The sequence below is a fragment of the Grampus griseus genome (genome assembly GCF_964374135.1).
Source record: "Grampus griseus genome assembly, chromosome: 1".
Taxonomy (NCBI): domain Eukaryota; kingdom Metazoa; phylum Chordata; class Mammalia; order Artiodactyla; family Delphinidae; genus Grampus; species Grampus griseus.
In genome coordinates, this window is record NC_139017.1 from 32,085,071 (window position 1) to 32,103,351 (window position 18,281).

Genomic DNA, 18,281 nt, shown 5'->3' on the forward strand with positions numbered 1-18,281 from the left:
TCCCTGGTGGCACAGTGGTTAAGAATCTGCCTGCCAATGCAGGGGACACTGGTTTGAGCCCTGCTCCGGGAAGATCCCACATGCCGCAGAGCAGCTAAGTCCGCGAGCCACAACTACTGAGCCCAGAGGCCACAACTACTGAAGCCCGCGCACCTAGAGCCCATGCTCTGCAACAAGAGAAGCCACTGCAGTGAGAAACCTGTGCACCAAAACACAGAGTAGCCCCCGCTCGCCACAACTAGAGAAAGCCCACGTGCAGCAACAAAGACCCAATACAACCAAAAATAAATAATTAAAAATTAAATTAAAAATTTAAAAAAAATGTTTATAGAGAAACTGATCACACTGGCATTGACTCACTACACTATCAGGAGTATTAGTTAGCTTTTAGGAAGTTCTAATAAACTTAGATTACTCCTGTTATCTCTGAATTGTTCAAATTCACATCCAGTTAGCAATAACAATTTCTGATTGTTCCTGTGAATTGATGTTTAAGTTTATTCAAGGAAAGAACTGACTGAAGAGAAAAAAATACCAACTTGAGACTTATGAGGGTGCTGATTAAATTTGTAAACAGTGGAAATAATAAATAATTTTATATTTTAGTTCCATTATAGAGTAAGTCTCTACTTACCCCTCACCACCTTTTGAGAATTTCTGTAATTCCTATGTTTTCCTAAATCATTCCATTTTAAAAATAAGCTCAGAAGCTGGTTTATGGGCATTTATTCTACATATTTCCCACCCTTCCTCATTTTTCCCCATTCTTTCTTTGTGTTTTTTTAAATATTTATTTATTTATTTGGTTATACCAGGTCTTAGTTGCGGTACACAGGATCTTTATTGCCGCATGTGGGATCTTCAGTTGCAGCATGCGGGATCTAGTTCCCTGACCAGGGATCGAGCCCGGGCCCCCTGCATTGGGAGCTCAGAGTCTTAACCACTGGACCACCAGGGAAGTCCCTCACCATTCTTTCTTGATACAGAAATCCCAAAGGAGATATGCAACACTGTAGCCTAGTGGTTAAGATCTTGGGCTCTGGAGTTTCACTGGGTTTCACTCTTCCACTCCTAGGTTTGTGCCCTCAGGCAGTTGCTTAACTTCTCTGTTCCTCAGTTCCCTCATCTGGGTTGTTGTGAGATTTAATTACTTAGAGAGTACCTAGCACATAGTAAACACTCAAATTGAGTGTTGTTAGTTTTCATATATGCATACATACAGCTCTAAAAATTAGAGACTAATTAAGTCATGAATCATATAGCCAGTAGCTTGATGCCATTGCTACCAGTGTGGCTCTTTGATGCTACATAAACCCCAGGCTCTGTGATCCCTTTTGAATTCAAATAAATTCTTATTGAAGCATGCATACCCCATACAGAAGAAAACTCTAGCTAAAGAACAAAGATGTGAGGCATATTCAGAAGAATACTGATCTTTCTAGATTGTCTTCTGGGCCAGTTATTACCGAAGAGGTACTAGAAGGTCCACTGGAGTGCAGGAGGAAAATATTAGAATTTAGTTATATACATCTTTTATTTCATCCATTTAAAATGTCTATTTTAGTTTGTTTTATAATATATACAACACATTAGTTAATATATTATTTTAGTAATGCTTGTATATAATATTAAAAATATATTTTGGAGATAGATGCTCAAAATTTTTTTAGTTAGAGGAGTACACCAACAAAAATACTTAACCACCACCTGGTTGTGTCAAATGCTTTTGCCTCCAAGATAGCAGTCTGACTGCTTTTAGACATACTTTGTTATAAATTCCACTTTTAAATGAAAAAAAATTAAGATTTTTAAGAAGGGAAGGCTAAAATACATAACATATCGACCACTTGCAAGAGGAATTTAAGACAAAATGGATAGTAATGATTTCCAGAAGATCCATTATTGTAAACTTTCAAGATTTTCCCCAGCTCAAAGGTTTCATTATCTTCTTTACCTCATGCCATGCCCTATATCTTTTTTTCTCTTTAAAAAGAAAAGACAGATAATTAATTTTTTAGACATAACTTGACCCTTTAGAAACTATTTTTTAAAATAAATTATACATTCAAGTGTTGAATTCCCTGGGGTTTATCTGAATATTCTTGCTCTTTTGATTATTCATCATTCTCTGGTTAAATGTGCACTTAGAAAGTTAAATATGCTTTATAGTATACTATATTTCTTTTTTGTTTTTAGACCAAACCACCAGATCATCAAGTCAATATCCAGAATCATTTTGGCAGTCATCAGAAAGTAAGTAAAACCATGATTTTTACTCTTAAAATTCTACCTGTGGGTGTGGTCAAATGCTATTCTTATTTTTGAAGATCTTCTTTTGCAGTTTAATGTAAAATGTTGAAAAAGAGGTATAGTGAATGCTAAAAAAACCCTCATCTTGCATCTTGAATTTGCTTCTTGAGTTAATCACCTCTGTACCCAACCTTGATTTTGAATTTAAAAAAAAACGGGGCTTCCCTGGTGGCACAGAGGTTGAGAGTCTGCCTGCCGATGCAGGGGACACGGGTTTGTGCCCCGGTCTGGGAAGATCCCATATGCCGCGGAGCGGCTGGGCCTGTGAGCCATGGCCACTGAGCCTGCGTGTCCGGAGCCTGTGCTCCGCAACGGGAGAGGCCACAACAGTGAGAGGCCCGCGTACCAGTGAGAGGCCCGCGTACCGGGTTAAAAAAAAAAAAAAAAACTACTGCCTTCTTTGATTTGTTGAATGTCCTCATTTGCAATATAAATTTGTTGATTGTAGTAGTTTGAACCTACTTTTATGGTATGATTTAAACTGTGTTGCGAAAGTTTGGAAGGATGAATAAATAAGTGGTAAATCAGGTAAAGTAAAAAGTTAATGGTAAGTTAGTTGGTGTGTATATAAAAGTCTTACAGCCCAGCTTACAGCTTTGAAAATTTTCATAATAGAATATTGAGAAAATGTAACACACATGAAAAGAATGGGAAGTAGTATGCTAAAATGCTAACAGTGTTTGTTCAGGATGGTAGAATTGTTGACATTTTTCGTTTACTTTTTTTCTATAGTTTGCAGATTATCTACAATGGATATGTATCTCTTAGGTTAAGCAGAAATTACACTGTTTTTTCTTTTTCCATTTTTAAATCAAGTCCCAGAATTCAAATTAATTATTAGTCAACCAGAAATATCCTGGAATGTAAAATCTTCAAGAACTTTTTTTTCCTTCCACAATACCATTTTAAAAATATGAGACTATTTTTAAAGAAAAAGTCTTTGGAAATCTGTTTTCTAATCACTGTGTTCATAGAATTCCACTTTATACATGTGTGTATATATATATATATATATATATATATATTTTTAGTTTTTAGTAGGTTCTGGGTTTGGAATTAAAACTGAGACAAACAAAAGCAGGTGAAACAAAAATCAGTCATTTATGGAAAATTACTCTCTGGATTATCTTATATGTTTGCGCTTTGTTATTCTAAATCTTTGATCTTTGGAAGCTCTGAAATGTGTGTCCCTATATTAATTATGCTATACTTATGCAATGGTATACTTTTCAGTTATGGAAAATGAGTTGTTTGTATACAATTAGGTATATATTTCCTTGAATCTAAAATGCCATTGCTTTTATGTATTACTGAGAAAGAAAACCATCCAGTTAAACTGTGTCATATCACTGATTCTAAGATGCAGCCCTAAAGCAAAGGTGTTTTTAAAAAGTTACTTCACAGAGTCAGTGAAAGACAATACAAAAAAGTGTGTCTAGTTTTTTAAAAAGTTCTTTGTTAGTGTAGACTGAAAACAAATCTGGAATATACATCTATCTGTCTTATTCACCACGGTTTTCCTACAATGTTTTGCATGTAATAGGCACTTAATAGATATTAATGAATTTTTAGGTTATGCATTTCTAGAATGGTGTATTTCTGTTACAGCCAGCACATACTGCATTTTTAGTCAGAAAATAAGTCGAACATAAATTTATACTGGTACTTGTATCAGTAGCTAGAAGTAACTTGTTTCTTCAGGGCAGATTTGCAAATTTACCATGTTATAATTGTTTGTAATAACATTTTCTAATTATCCCATTGTATCATTTTATAGTTGTCCTTAAATACCATCCCAAAACATGAAGTAGCATCTTGCACTGCATAACTGCTTTGCAGTGTTCACAAATTTGCTTATATAGTATATACCATTATATATGAACTGCCTGGGTTTATATCTCAGTCCTACTACCTTTTACATATGTAATCTTGGAGAAAATTATCAATTTCAGTTTACTTATTTGTAAAATAGGAATAATAGTATCTACCACATAAAGTGTGAGAGTTGATAAAATTATACTTGGTACCTGGTAAGCATTCAGTACATTTAGCTTTTATTTTGATGGCGTTGCTCTTAAAGCTGGCTTCTTATTATCTAATTCCTGAACATTTTGAAGTTTAGAAAAGGGAAAATACATATATATTGTATATGTTTGGGACTGATGAAAGAAAGTTTTGATTGTTTTTGTTTTTGGTGTCAGTAGTAAACAAGTAAAATGTTTATGCAACATCTTCATTGTTTTTATTTCCATTCTTTATTTTCTATGACCTTATCTCTGTTTTCTGTTTCAGGTCCTGACTTCACAGCTTTTGATAAGCAACCATTAGTGCTAAGTAAGTGGTTGGTTGTCTATTCTTTTATCAATCAACCCAGTCTTACTAGCCAACAAAAATTTGAATAGAATTCAAAGTCATTTTACCCTCTTTGCCTTTTAATCCACCACAGATTGATACTATATGTAATATTGGTACTCTGTGATGTAGAAATGTGTTTAGGACTACTTTACTGAAAATAATTTATTTACAAAAGTAAATGGTTAACCTTTTTCTTCTTAATTAACACCAAAGTGTTAATGAAGTTCAAGTGTTAATAAATGCAGTCATAGACCATAGCAAAGGACTTGTACATAGTTTTGTCTATTAGGGGATTATGTATTTATTTGCTGCCTTTTTTGCTGTGGGAAGTAACCCATCCGCACTGATGTGATCCTTTGACATTATCTTTTACTTTTGAACCTATTGCTTTGGTTGTTTCCCTCGCCAAATTTGTTTTGCCTTTCTGATAAATTTACCTTATAACACTGAGGTATAGTATACATTTTCAAAGTATGTGAAACGATATCTTGATATATATATCTGTCTCAGGCTCGGGATATCAAAAAAATCCTCAGGAATGGGTTGAAAAAACCACAAGAATAAGGACTAGGATGCAAAGTAAGTTGATAAATCTCTACCTGTTATTGAAGAAATTTTAAAATTGCTACCTGTTATTGAAGTAATTTTAAGTTTATTTGCTGTTTTTTTGACTATTTAACATATAAAACTGTTTAGTTCATCAGATAAGCATTTGGGTTGCTTGTGATCTCATTAATAAAGGACATTTATGATTGCTAGTTTAGTTATTTCCATCTACTTGGACTGGCAGGAGATGGACTGGGTGTAGAATGTAGAATCATGGTGTGAGAAAACCAGTGGATGATAGGTCTGTACTTGACAAATTGTCAGTTCTGTCTAGCAGCAGTACAATCTGCACATGAAAATGAAATTCTAATCTTTTGATAGTGCCTGTTTTTATTTTTAACAGTTGTTTACCGTTATATAAATAACCACTTAGAGCAGCTTTGCATACCCATTATTTTAAGTTATAAATGCTGAAATCCTCAAATTGTATTTTCATGTTTGGGTTTAGGATGGATTAAATGTCATAGAATTTAAGAAATATTGAAGAAATAAATAGGTGCGATAAAACATACTTTGAATTCAGTGTCTATCATAATTTCTATAGCAGTGTGTCCACATTAAACCTTGACTGTATAAAAAAATCCATGCCATGCCTTAAGTGACCTTTAACCTCTATCCCTTCCTTATTCCTGTAGCCACAGTAGGTCTTGAGGTCATCAGGTGTCCCTTACTTTTATTTAGATAATATAAAAATCCCCATCATATAGCTCTTGCTCACAAAATAACTAACTGTAATTGGACAAGATAACCTCTGTGGCTTTGTTTTTCTATCAGTAAAGTAGTAATGGTTGCAATTCATTTTTTCCCCAGCAGTGAAGTATTACCGTACACGTAAGTGAGTTCTTCAGCTGTCTAAAACTGAAATAACTTTTTGCCCTCGCCTTATTGTTGGCTGTTATTTTTTTTTGGCCATGCTTCGCAGCTTGTGGGATCTTAGTTCCCCAACCAGGGATCGAACCAGGGCCCTCAGCAGTGAGCGCGCAGAGTCCTAACCACTGGACCGCCAGGGAATTCCCTGGCTGTCATTTCTTATTGCTGTATATACTTGCTATTAGAAGACCATTTCCTCTTAAAATTTGTTCTTCTTGACCTATTATAGTTAGGAAACCAAATATTAATTCAGCTTTTTAAGATTATGGTTATAGCCAATATCAAAAATTAAAACATTCTGAAGATCTAAGAATTACTCTTGGAAGCAAAACTGCACGAGTTTAGGTGTATATACTATGAAAAGCTCAGAGTTTTATGATGTTATTAGTTCTTAACTATATATTCTGGGTAACTAATAGCAGATAAATTACTTCCAGAAAAGTGAAGTGTAGTACATATTGTTGTCAAAAAATGTTTGCATTGTCCTCTGTTAAGACACTGTACAAATGCAATGCAGAAGGGAAAATCATTATATTGAAGGTCTAGCTGGAATGTAGAAATAGATCTTTATGGTTGCTAAATTGATAGCTTATTTATAGTATTTTCTCTGTATTCCTATTTTGTCTTAAGTTTGTATATTTGTTATGGCTTAAATAGTTGTATACTGGTTGATAGACATCTACCATATATACAGAACTTCCAGAGTTAAAGAGAAACTATATAGCAGAAATTTGCACATTCGGGTTCAGGTAACAAAATTTTTTAGATTTTTGACCACAGAAGGACTTTAAGATAAGAAGAAAGAATTTTCAATCAGAGTAGACGATTGCAGTGATTTCCAAACAGCCTTATAGATTTCTCTTCAATCTAACATCATTTGAAAAAAACTTTTCCTTGGCATTCCAAGTTTCATATCTTATTGTCTTAACTATACACTTCTGCCTGCTTCAGTGAGAAAAAAAAATTCATTTTTAGATTTAGGTGTTCAAGAACCTGGATTTCAGATCATTATCACCCTATGTTAGTACCAGTTCTCTGGGTAGACAGGTCCCAGTTCAGGTTTCTGCAGGTATCCAGATCTTTGGGGAAAGATAGAACCACTGTCTATACTTTTGCTGTGTCCCAGATGATAAAACAGTCAGGCCTCTGAGTCTGTGCTTCATTAATATACATGCTTTGGAACCTGTCTCTAAAAGTGGTGTAGAGAAAAGAGGAGAGTTTGGAGTTAGAGCTATTGGGTTCCAGTCCCAGATCTTCTACTAATTGAGTCATCTTGGTAAAGTCTCTTAAACTTTGTGAACCTCAATTTTCTTAACTTTAAAGTTGGGACAATAGTGCCTATAACTAGGTTATTCTAATGAGCTTATTATATATGTGAACACAATTTTTTAAGTCTAAATGTACCACATAAATAATTAATGCTTATTTATTGTTAACAATATATTGTGTAATAATCAGTAGTAATAACTATGAAAGATTCATGCCCTCTGCTTTTGACTTTATAGAGTGATTGATTGTTACCATACTCTTCATACTAGAAAAACTCTGAGCTTTATCTTTTTAAAAAGATCTTTTTTAACGGAATTTTTATTACTGTCTCTAAAAATATTTTTAATGAGGATAAAGTTTACCTTTTAGTGTGTTGCCTCAGCAGTATATATACCCTACTAAGTTTGAGTTCTTCAAATTATATAAATGTTTCATATGGTATATAATAACTGTTACTTATCTATTCTATATCATTAAAATCATCATAGAAGAGCACTTAACATTTTATGTATTGTCTCATTTGATCTTTGCAACCATGGATTAAAGTATTCAAGATAAACATTATCTTGATGGATTTATTTTCTAAATTGTTTCACATACTCTTTAACTGTAGGTTAAACTATTGAAGTATGATTGACATACATTCATTTTGGTTTTTAAAATATTTTGTTAAAGTATAGTTGATTTACAATGTTGTGTTAATTTCTGCTGTATGGCAAAGCGATTCAGTTATTCATATATATATTACTTTTCATATTCTTTTCCATTATGGGTTGTCACAGCATATTGAATATAGTTCCCTGTACTATACAATAGGACCTTGTTGTTTATCCATCCTATATATAATAGTTTGCATCTGCTAATCCCAAACTCCCAGTCCATTCCTCCCCTACCCCCACCTTCTTGGCAACCACAAGTGTGTTCTCTGTGTCTGTGAGTCTGTTTCTGTTTCATAGATATGTTCATTTATGTCATATTTTAGAATCCACATATGAGTGATGTCATATGGTATTTGTCTTTCTCTGACTTACTTCGCTTAGTATGATAATCTCTAGGTCCATCTGTGTTGCTGCAAATGGCATTATTTCATCCACTTTTATGGTTAATATTCCATTGATTATATATATACCACATCTTCTTTATCAATTCATCTGTGATTGACATGCATTTAATGTATACAACTTACGTATTTACTGTATACAACTTGATGAGTTTGGAGATAAGTATATACCTGTGAAACCATCACCATAGTCTATGCCGTGAACGTATCCATCACCTCCAAAAGTTTTCTCCCACCCTCTTTATTTATTATTATGTGTGTGATAAGAACACTTAAGATCTACCCTCGTAGCAAATTTTTAATATATAGGACAATAAATACAGGTACTATGCTCTACAGTAGATTTCTAGGATTTTTCATCTCATTTAACTGAAACTGTGTACCCTTTGACTGATATCTCCTGATTTCCCCCTCCCCCAGGCCCTGGAAACCACCTGTTTCTATGAATTTGACTAGGTTCCTCACATAAATGATAGTATGAAGCATTTGCATATCTGTATCTGACTTATTTCATTAGGATAATGTTCTCCATGTTGTCCAGAGTGGCAAGATTTCCTTCTTTTTTAAAGCTGAATAATAATTCCATTGTGTGTGTATGTGTGTGAATACATGTATATGTATAAATACATCACATTTTCTTTATCCATTAATTTGTCAATGGACATTTAGTTTGCTTCCCTGTTTCGGCTATTGTGAATATTACTGCAATGAACATGGGTGTGCAGATATCTCTCCAAGGTCGTAATTTCTGTTCCTTTGGATATATATCCAAAAGTGGGATTGCCGGATCATATGGTAGTCCATTTTTAACCTTTTGGGGAACCTCCATAATTCTTTTCCATAGTGACTGCACCAATTTATATTCCCACCAACAATGTACAGGGATTCTCTTTCCTCCACATCCTCTCCACATACCTTGCACTTTTGTTTTTTCGATAATAGCCACAATACATTTGATAATGTGAGGTGATTTCTCATTGTGATTTTGATCACATAAGTCATGTGCTTTTTAAGTTTGATGTAATCCCATGGTCTATTTTTACTTTTGTTGTCCATGCTTTTGTTGTTATATCCAAGAAATCATTGTCAAGGCCAACTTCAAGAAGCTTTTTCCCCATGTTTCTTCTGGGAGTTTTATTGTTTCAATTCCTAATTTAAGTCTTTCATCCATTTTGAGTCAATTTTTGTGTGTGGTATAAGGGTCCAATTTCATTCTTTGTATGTGGATATCCAGTTTCCCCAGTACCATTTACTGAAGAGACTATCCTTTTGCTATTGTGTAGTCTTGACACCCTTGTTGAGGATCAGTTGACTATATCTTCATGGGTTTATTTCTGACTTTCTATTCTCTTCCATTGGTCTATATGTCTGTATTTATGGCAGTATCATAATGTTTTGATTATTCTAGCTTTGTGATATATTTTGAAATCAGAAAGTGTGATGCCTCCAGTTTTGTTCTTCTTACTCAAAGTTGTTTTGGCCTTTCAAATTTGGGGTCTTTTGTGGTTCCATATGAATTTTAGGATTGTTTTCTGTTTCTGTAAAAAATGCCATTGGAATTTTGATACAGATTGCACTGAACCTGTAGATTGCTTTCGGTAGTATGGACATTTTAAGAATATTAATTCTCCATTCCATGACCATGGGATGTCTTTCCATTTACTTGTGTCTGCTTTAATTCCTTTCATCAGTGTTTTAGAGGTTTCAGTGTATAATGCTTTTACCTCCTTGGTTACTCTTATTCCTAAATATTTTATTCTTCTGATGCTATTGTAAATGGGAGTTTTTCTTAATTTTGTTTGTGTTAATTTTGTTTTCTTAATTTTATGTTCTTATGAGTTATATGAATGTTACATATGTTTCATAATAACTGTTATTTAGCTATTCTCCATTATTAATATCATCATGCACTTCACAGCATTTTCATATATTATATCATTTGATCTTTGCAACCATGGAATGAGGTATTTAAGATAAACATTATCTGATGGAAATTTTTTTTTTTTAGTAAGACAGTTTTAACTTTGGTTACCTAACTTTGAAGCTTCTAAATGATGCCATTTCCTAGACTAACCTAGTAATTGCAAAACAATATGCCTTTAGAGTTAAGGTTGATGTCATTTTGTTTCATTTGAGGTTTTTTGTCATATGACCAGAAATAAGGCTATTTCTGTAAAAATATATATAAAATAAATAAATCAGCAATGCTAATTTTATTCCTCCAGTTTAGTCCAGTGTTTCTCAAATGAAAACTGTTGATAAATACTAGGAAGATCACTTATACACATAAAGTTATAAAACTCCAGGCAAGTGCTAGATGACAGTATTGGTAATGTAGATCATACAGATGAGTAACTCAGCCTCTTCGCTTCCTGAACCCTGTCGTTCCATTTCCTCTCTCTTAGATGGCTATGCCAAGGAGGACGGAGAGGAAAAGGAAAGAGCTTTTCATTTGTTTTCTAAAGTATGATGGAAATAGAGATTTGATGGAGTTGTGGGAAAATTATTTTTGAAATCTGTTGTTTAACCACAAAGCTAAAACAATTACTTGTCTATTACCAGAAATGGTGAAAAGTTTTTCAGTGTAATTTCTAAAATATTACTGATATTTGAAATGGTCAGAAGCACCAGAGGACGTATTTGAATCAGATTGAGGTAGAAATTAGTGAAGATTAAGATTGAGTTTTACCTTAAAACCCCTTATCCAGAGAGCTCAGTAATCCATAATCATATTTTGTCCTTCTTTCCCTCTTTACAGCATCATCACCAGGCAAGCGTTCAATATATGGCAATTTTTCAGATGGTATTATTTGTTTCCTTTTATTATAGTTGTGCTTATTTTCTTTGTCCTCTTAACTTTGTCCCAGAAGTTTCACCACTCCCATTAAATAATTTGGGTCAAGTTCTTCAAGGCTTTCTCACAAAACTAATGTGTTAAGAGTATGCTTTGTACTCGACCATTACATTAATTATGAAAGAAACCAATCTTGTGTCTCAAGCAGCTGTCAATCTAATAGACACTTGAATCTTCTGCTTTTTCTTCTGTTTCTGACAGATCTCTGCCTTATTTTCTCTTGGTGAAATTTGTATTCTCTTTTTCTGTTGGAAATACTGAAATTATGAAACATAAATTGATAGTCTTTATTACTTCTATCATTAGATGACGGTGTTCAGAAATCAGAGCTTGGAAACCAATCTCCATCAGCCTCCAGCCAACGTAAGTTTGTCTATTCAGCTTTCATTAAACGAGCCTCTAAAATTGGTGAACATAATGATTTTTTAATTTTTTTGACACCAAAGAACTTCATGCTATTTGAAGAATGATATTTTAAGTACTTCAAAAGAAAAAGTATATATTTTACCAGCAGTAAAAGTCTTTAAGGACAAACTGTGTGAAAAAAATCTGGCTTTCCCCTTTACTTTATTATCCATAAGACCAAAAGTGAAAGTTAACAAGTAAAGCAACTAATACTGTTAACCAAGTGAACCTTGTTGTCAAAAGAAAGATGCACATAGCATGACATAATGGGAATACCATAGTTTTTTAGAGTTCACAGACCTGAATTTGAATTAGTTTGGACCACTTACCTTCTGTATAGCCTTGGGGCAAGTTTCTTTAGTTCTCTAAGCCTTTTTATTATCTTGAAAGAGTACTAAGAAAGTAACAGTGATTCTCAGATTCTTTGGTCTCAATACCACTTTCCACTAGCAAAATTAATAAGAACCCCAGAGACCTTTTTTAAAAAGAGACTTAAAAATATATATATGAGTTATATCTGTCCATATTTACCTAGAGATTAAAATTGTAAAAAAAAATTTTAACGTTTGTTAGTTATTTTTAAATAATTTAGTAAGGAGAGTGGTAGATTGCTTTGTATTTTCTCTGATCTCTAATGCCTGGCTTAATAAAATGGAGCTGGAGTTTCATTCTGTTTCTGTATTCAAACTGTTACAATATATTGGCGATTTTGGGTTTTTTTAAATTTATTTATTAATTTATTTTTGGCTGCATTGGGTCTTCTTTGCTGCGCACAGGCTTTCTCTAGTTGTGGTGAGCGGGAGCTACTCTTCATTGCAGTGCACAGGCTTCTCATTGTGGTGGCTTCTCTTTGTTGCAGAGAACGGGCTCTGGGTGCACAGGCTTCAGTAGTTGTGGCTCACGGGCTCTAGAGCGCAGGCTCAGTAGTTGTGGCACACGGGCTTAGTTGCTCCGTGGCGTGTGGGATCTTCCCAGACCAGGGATTGAACCCGCGTCCCCTGCATTGGCAGGCGGATTCTTAACCGCTGAGCCACCAGGGAAGTCCCAGTCAGTTGTTTTCTTGAAAACGACAGGCTCACATTGTTTGTTTTCCAGAAAAAGTGTCCCAAATATGAAAGTCTGACTAACCAGTTTGTCACTTGTCTTTTCAAGTAAAAATTCTATGAAAAAAGCACTATTTCAGCTCACAACTCAGTTGCACAAAGTTCTTTTCTTTGAGACAGCCATATACTGTTCTATGTAGCAGAAGTGCTTTATATATATGTCCCATTTCTTCACATAGAATGTTAAGATTTCTACTCAAGGTTGAGTTCTAATAAGATAAATTCTTTTAAATGCCTCATGAAGGATGTCCTTAAGTGAAACTGATAACCTGGAATACATGGCCATGAAGAATACAAAGACAGTCCTAGTTTGGTGCTACTGCCCTGTGATTCATCTAAAGTATCAGTTATTTTTCCTACCATGGCTTTTTACACCATCAGTGCAGATGTCAATATGGTGGAAAAAGGCAAATAAGATCTTAGTGTCGGGAGAATAGTTTTAACCTCAAGGACCCCCTTGAAGAGATCTTGAGATACCCCAACCAGTCACACTTTGAGAACTGTTGCTCTAGAGGGTCCATGGTACAATTATTAGTCTAAAGCAGTCAATAAATAGGAAGTGTAAAAATACTGTTGCTGTCATATTAAATTATTAAATGATGTGGTATATGAGAAAGTGCTTAAACTGAAAAGCACTAGGTAAATGTAAATTCATATCATCATTGCCAGTAATAATTAGGAATGAGTTGCAAACTAAGTTTTACCAGTGTTAACTTGCATACAGCAAAAGATAGGCATCAGTGCAATTAAAGGGACAGCTAGCTATTATATGGAAGATTTCACTTATAATGCATCCTTTTCTTTATTCCTTTATATACATAAACATTCCACCTTGGATAATAATCCATGTTAGTTTCTAAATTTAAAACTATTTTGTAAAGTGTCTTTTAATATTGTTTACCTCCCAAATATTAGCAGTAGTAATAATAGTTTTGCTTTATAAATTGTATTCTTTCTGACTTGCACATGCCATTACATATACTTAAATTCTACTTTTTCCTCTAAGTCTCTTTATCATTTTGACATTGAAGAGACATGTGCATACTCATACAAGTAACTTAAAACACATGTGCTAAATTATTTCTTTAAGAAAGTAAATTATCAGCTCCCTTCTTTAAATTCCTTCCTCTCTTATCTAATGTTTATAAAGATTAATATTGGCTTTAAAAGTCACTTGCTCTTGAATCTAAGAAAATAATATTTGTGTCTATCATTTCTTTTTTTCCTGAGCAGAAGTGACTGGACAACCCCAAAGTGCATCTTTTGTCAAGGTGAAGTGGTGGTGGCCCCTTGTTCTGATAGCTGGTCTTCTCATTGGGTGTTTTTTGTACACTCGTACTCCTGAAGCAGAAACCACTGCTGTTCAAGAGTTCCAGAACCAGATGAAACAACTTATGAATAAGTACCAAGGTCAAGATGAGAAGCTGTGGAAAAGGAGCCTAACATTCCTGGAAAAACATCTTAATAGCTCCCACCCTCGGCCTCAGCCTGCTATCTTGCTGCTCACTGCTGCCCGAGATGCTGAAGAAGCACTCAAGTGTCTGAGTGAACAAATTGCCGATGCCTATTCTTCCTTCCAAAGTGTTCCTGCAATCCGGATTGATGGGACGGGCAAAGCAACTCAAGACAGTGATGTTGTCAAACAAGAGGTAGATGAGGAACTGAGCAACGGATTCCGAAATGGCCAGAATGCAGCTGTGGTCCACCGCTTTGAGTCACTGCCTGCAGGCTCTACTTTGATCTTCTATAAGTATTGTGATCATGAAAATGCAGCCTTCAAAGATGTAGCCTTAGTCCTAACTGTCTTGTTAGAGGAGGAGACACTTGGAACCAGTCTAGGCCTAAAGGAAATTGAAGAAAAAGTGAGGGATTTCCTCAAACTCAAGTTCACCAACTCTGATACACCCAACTCCTACAAACATATGGACCCAGACAAATTGAGTGGGCTCTGGAGCCGTATTTCTCACTTAGTCCTGCCAGTACAACCAGAAAATGACCTGAAAAGAGGCATCTGCTTATAAGAGGAGACAGAAGAGAAAATCATGTCTCAAGTTCTGAGAATTTTTCAAACTTTCTAACCATAGACAGGATCCAGAGCTCTTTTTGAAAGAACTGGTTTCTTTTTAAAGGAGGTTAAGTTCTTAAGTAAACGTGGAATATCTAAATTGTTTATTCAACCTAATTATCTGTTTTTTGAGAGAATTGTTTCCTTGTTTCCACTGAGATCTGTGTTAATGATATCTGAGGACTGTAAATTATATGCAGTCCCATAGAGGATCTGCTTAGATTCTGGGTTGAATCATTATTGCTATGGTATGACCAGTGGGAGGGATTAGGCTCCTTCCTGTGAATCCACCCAATTTTTTAACTTAGATTTTTTTCACAGTTTGTCGAGTTATTAGTAAGACAGCTCCCTGAACATAACTGTGGGTTTTCCCTTTTGTCCTCTTCTACATCGTTTAGATGTGAATTCCGTAGTCAGCTTCTGCTTATAGGAACAAAAATAATGAAAGACCATCCGAGTGTGTGTTTGGGATTTTTGGTTTTTGGTTTTTTCCTTTGATTTTGGAGGGCAAGGAGAAGGAGACATGGGAAAAGTTGTGGAACGGGGAGAGAAAGGGGGGAAAAAGTCTTCAAGGTGAAATGTTAAAATAAGCCACTGAGGGAATTCCCTGGCGGTCCAGTGGTTAGGACTCCACACTTTCAATGCCGAGGGCCCAGGTTTGATCCCTGGTCAGGGAACTAAGATCCTGCAAGCCGCCCCACGTGGCCAAAAAGAAAGCCACTGAGGCTTAGGGTTAGTCAAACATAGTTATATGAACTGCATTCTCAGTGAATTCTGTTGGGACTTGTTTCTCACATGTGCTTTTTTTTCCTTTAAGAAATTTTTGTTCCTCCCAGAGATTTTGAAGCATGTATATGATGAGGTTTAGTATATTTGTTCACTTGGCTCTTAAGAATGGGTAAGTTCAGGGCCATTTATTTTGGTCATGTCCTGAAAGTTTTGTTAAGAAATACAATTTCAGGAATTGGTAAACCATTTGTTAACCAGCTCTCCTGGGCTGTTGAAGAAGGATTTGATTTTCTGCATGTCTACTTGTTGCATTCTGAGTCCTTTAATGACACTCTTGTAACAAGAATAAAGATTTACAATGCACGTGATAAATTCTACTAAGAGTGCCTCAAGCGAAAAAGAAAGTGAAGTTTACCATATATGAAGAATGTTAAAATGTACTACTGTACATTACTGTACTACTATAGAATTTCAGTTTTAACTTAGCATCACTAACAGCTTTCTCATCCGTCAACTGCTTTGGTTTTCTTAGAAGCTTAAAATTCTGGATCCACTTTATTTTTTTATTGTCTACAAACCTTTAAATGAAAATATTGTTTTTAGAATACTAGAGCCTGTCAGTGGCTTCATCATTTACCTTTTAAGGATCCCATGACTGGTGGTAGAGTACAGTCTCGTTTCTTCCCACTAGGACTACCAGTATTCATAAATTTATACCCCTTATTGTAATTTGTTCCTGACTGTCAGAAGTCAAATATTCTGATTTATAGAGGATTCTAAAACAAGAGTTTTTGAAAAGACTTATTTTATACCTATATATATTATATGGAGAAACATGTTTTTTTAAATGTTTCATTGACCAAAATAACTTTAAAGTAATTAATATTACTTATATCAGGAAAAATAATTGTAGCAGCTGATCTGTAAATGACTTTAAAAGCTATTTTAGTAATTTAAATAAATTTACTTTCTTGGTTTGTACTCTTGTGTGTCATAAACTTAATGATTCATATACCTTTAAAAGAAATTATTCCTAGAGTTTTCTTTACACTTGACCAATTTTAGTGACTTCTGCTAGGAGAAACAAAGGCCAAACAAAGAATTGCAGCCACTCACAAGTACACTGGTAGGAAATATAATCAGTATGATTTTCTGTTTCATCCAGGGATTTTGAATTATCACTAAAATGGAATTAGTTTAGGTATTCCCCACTTGGCAAAAGAATCCACACCATGTTTCTCAAATTTTTCATTCTCACCTCTCTGAAGAACCTTTTTAGATTTTTGTTTTCTAATCATCTACTCCCATGAAATTTTAATACTGCATATATGCTCTACATCTGTTTATGGACTGCATATTTTTATGCTTTATATACCTGAAGAATAAGATTTTTTTGCCCCCATTGAAAGTGCATGCTCACGGACATCTGTATTTTATATCATTGATGCCTAAAACATTTTGTTTTGTTCATGTTACCATAATCCGTTTGGAGGGGAAATTTTAATAAATCATCGGCTTGAAAATAGGAACTTGGGCCTCTAGGAATTAGGCACATTGTGACTTTGGGTGACAACATTGGCCCAGGGAAAACCACAGTGCAAAACTGACCTTACAAATTTCTAAAAGCTTAATCTGCTTCCCTTCTCTTAATGACTTACTTATATTACTCTTAAGGAGGTTTTCTAAACCTCCAGTCCTCAATGATAGGAAATAAACCTGATTTTCATTCTACGAAGAGAAGTGAAACTTAGAAAAGGTTTGCATAGTTAATACCTACACTAAAGATATAAAGCCCAATTTGCCAGTGACCTTAGGTCTTCTGAAAGCGGCCTTCGTGTCGTCAATATGAGGAAGCATTTCTCATCGACTGCAAAAAAAACAGTGGACTATTCTTCTACATTGCCCTTATCAAGGCCACAGAGTCAGATCTTACGGTATGAAGATTCTACTGGCATTAGCCACCTGGGATGAAGGTGTGAGTCCTGGGTCTGGGAAACCAAACTAAGTCTTCCATTGACGACCATTGACTTGGAAAAAGAGGAAAGTCCTGCCTGAAACCTATCTTTGGCCTGGATTCAGAGAAGTCCTGGTGGGCTTGCAGGTTCTTCTGGATGGTAGGGGAAATATAGCCCATCACCTGAGTATGAACAGGGAGAAACCTCTTGCAATTTACAAATTAAAATCTTGTCTTTTGCACACTCTTGGACTCCTCTGGAATATTTTTCATATCTTGCCTTCTCCCTTTTCCCAGCCTCACGCTCTGCTAATTCTTATTTGTTCTGAATGCTTTATTTTTTTTCAGACAGAACTTTACTGAACCTAACCTAATTCCCTACCCTGAAATACTGGTGCAGGTGCCTCTTCTTTACACGCTTGTTCATCCTGTATTACCCCTGTCACAGCACTTAGCACACTCCCACAACCATATGCCTCTTTTTTAAAAAAAATTTTATTAGTATAGTTGATTTACAGTGTTGTGTTAATTTCTGCTGTACAGCAAAGTGATTCAGTTATATATATTCTTTTTCATGTTATTTTCCATTTTGGTTTATTACAAGCTATTAAATATAGTTCCCTGTGCTGTACAGTAAGGCCTTGTTGTTTACCCATCCTACATAAAATAGTTTGCATCTGCTAATCCCAAACTCCCACTCC

The 18,281-nt window shown here is 34.9% G+C and overlaps 1 protein-coding gene across 10 annotated transcripts in view; it reads left to right on the plus strand.

The window, feature by feature from the left end:
- TOR1AIP1 (torsin 1A interacting protein 1) overlaps positions 1-17,871 on the plus strand; it is a 52,008-nt gene extending 34,137 nt beyond the window's left edge. For 5 of the 10 annotated variants that reach the window (XM_082659818.1, XM_082659823.1, XM_082659821.1 and 2 more), the window contains 7 exons: positions 2,197-2,253; positions 4,603-4,644; positions 5,176-5,244; positions 6,082-6,102; positions 11,229-11,273; positions 11,631-11,687; positions 14,066-17,871. In XM_082659818.1, coding sequence (XP_082515944.1) covers positions 2,197-2,253; positions 4,603-4,644; positions 5,176-5,244; positions 6,082-6,102; positions 11,229-11,273; positions 11,631-11,687; positions 14,066-14,853 — 1,079 coding nt within the window. In that variant the 3' untranslated portion in view covers positions 14,854-17,871. The remainder of the gene's footprint in view (positions 1-2,196; positions 2,254-4,602; positions 4,645-5,175; positions 5,245-6,081; positions 6,103-11,228; positions 11,274-11,630; positions 11,688-14,065) is intronic. The other 5 variants (XM_082659822.1, XM_082659826.1, XM_082659819.1 and 2 more) reach the window with 2 other exon arrangements.
- The last annotated feature ends 410 nt before the right edge of the window (positions 17,872-18,281 follow it).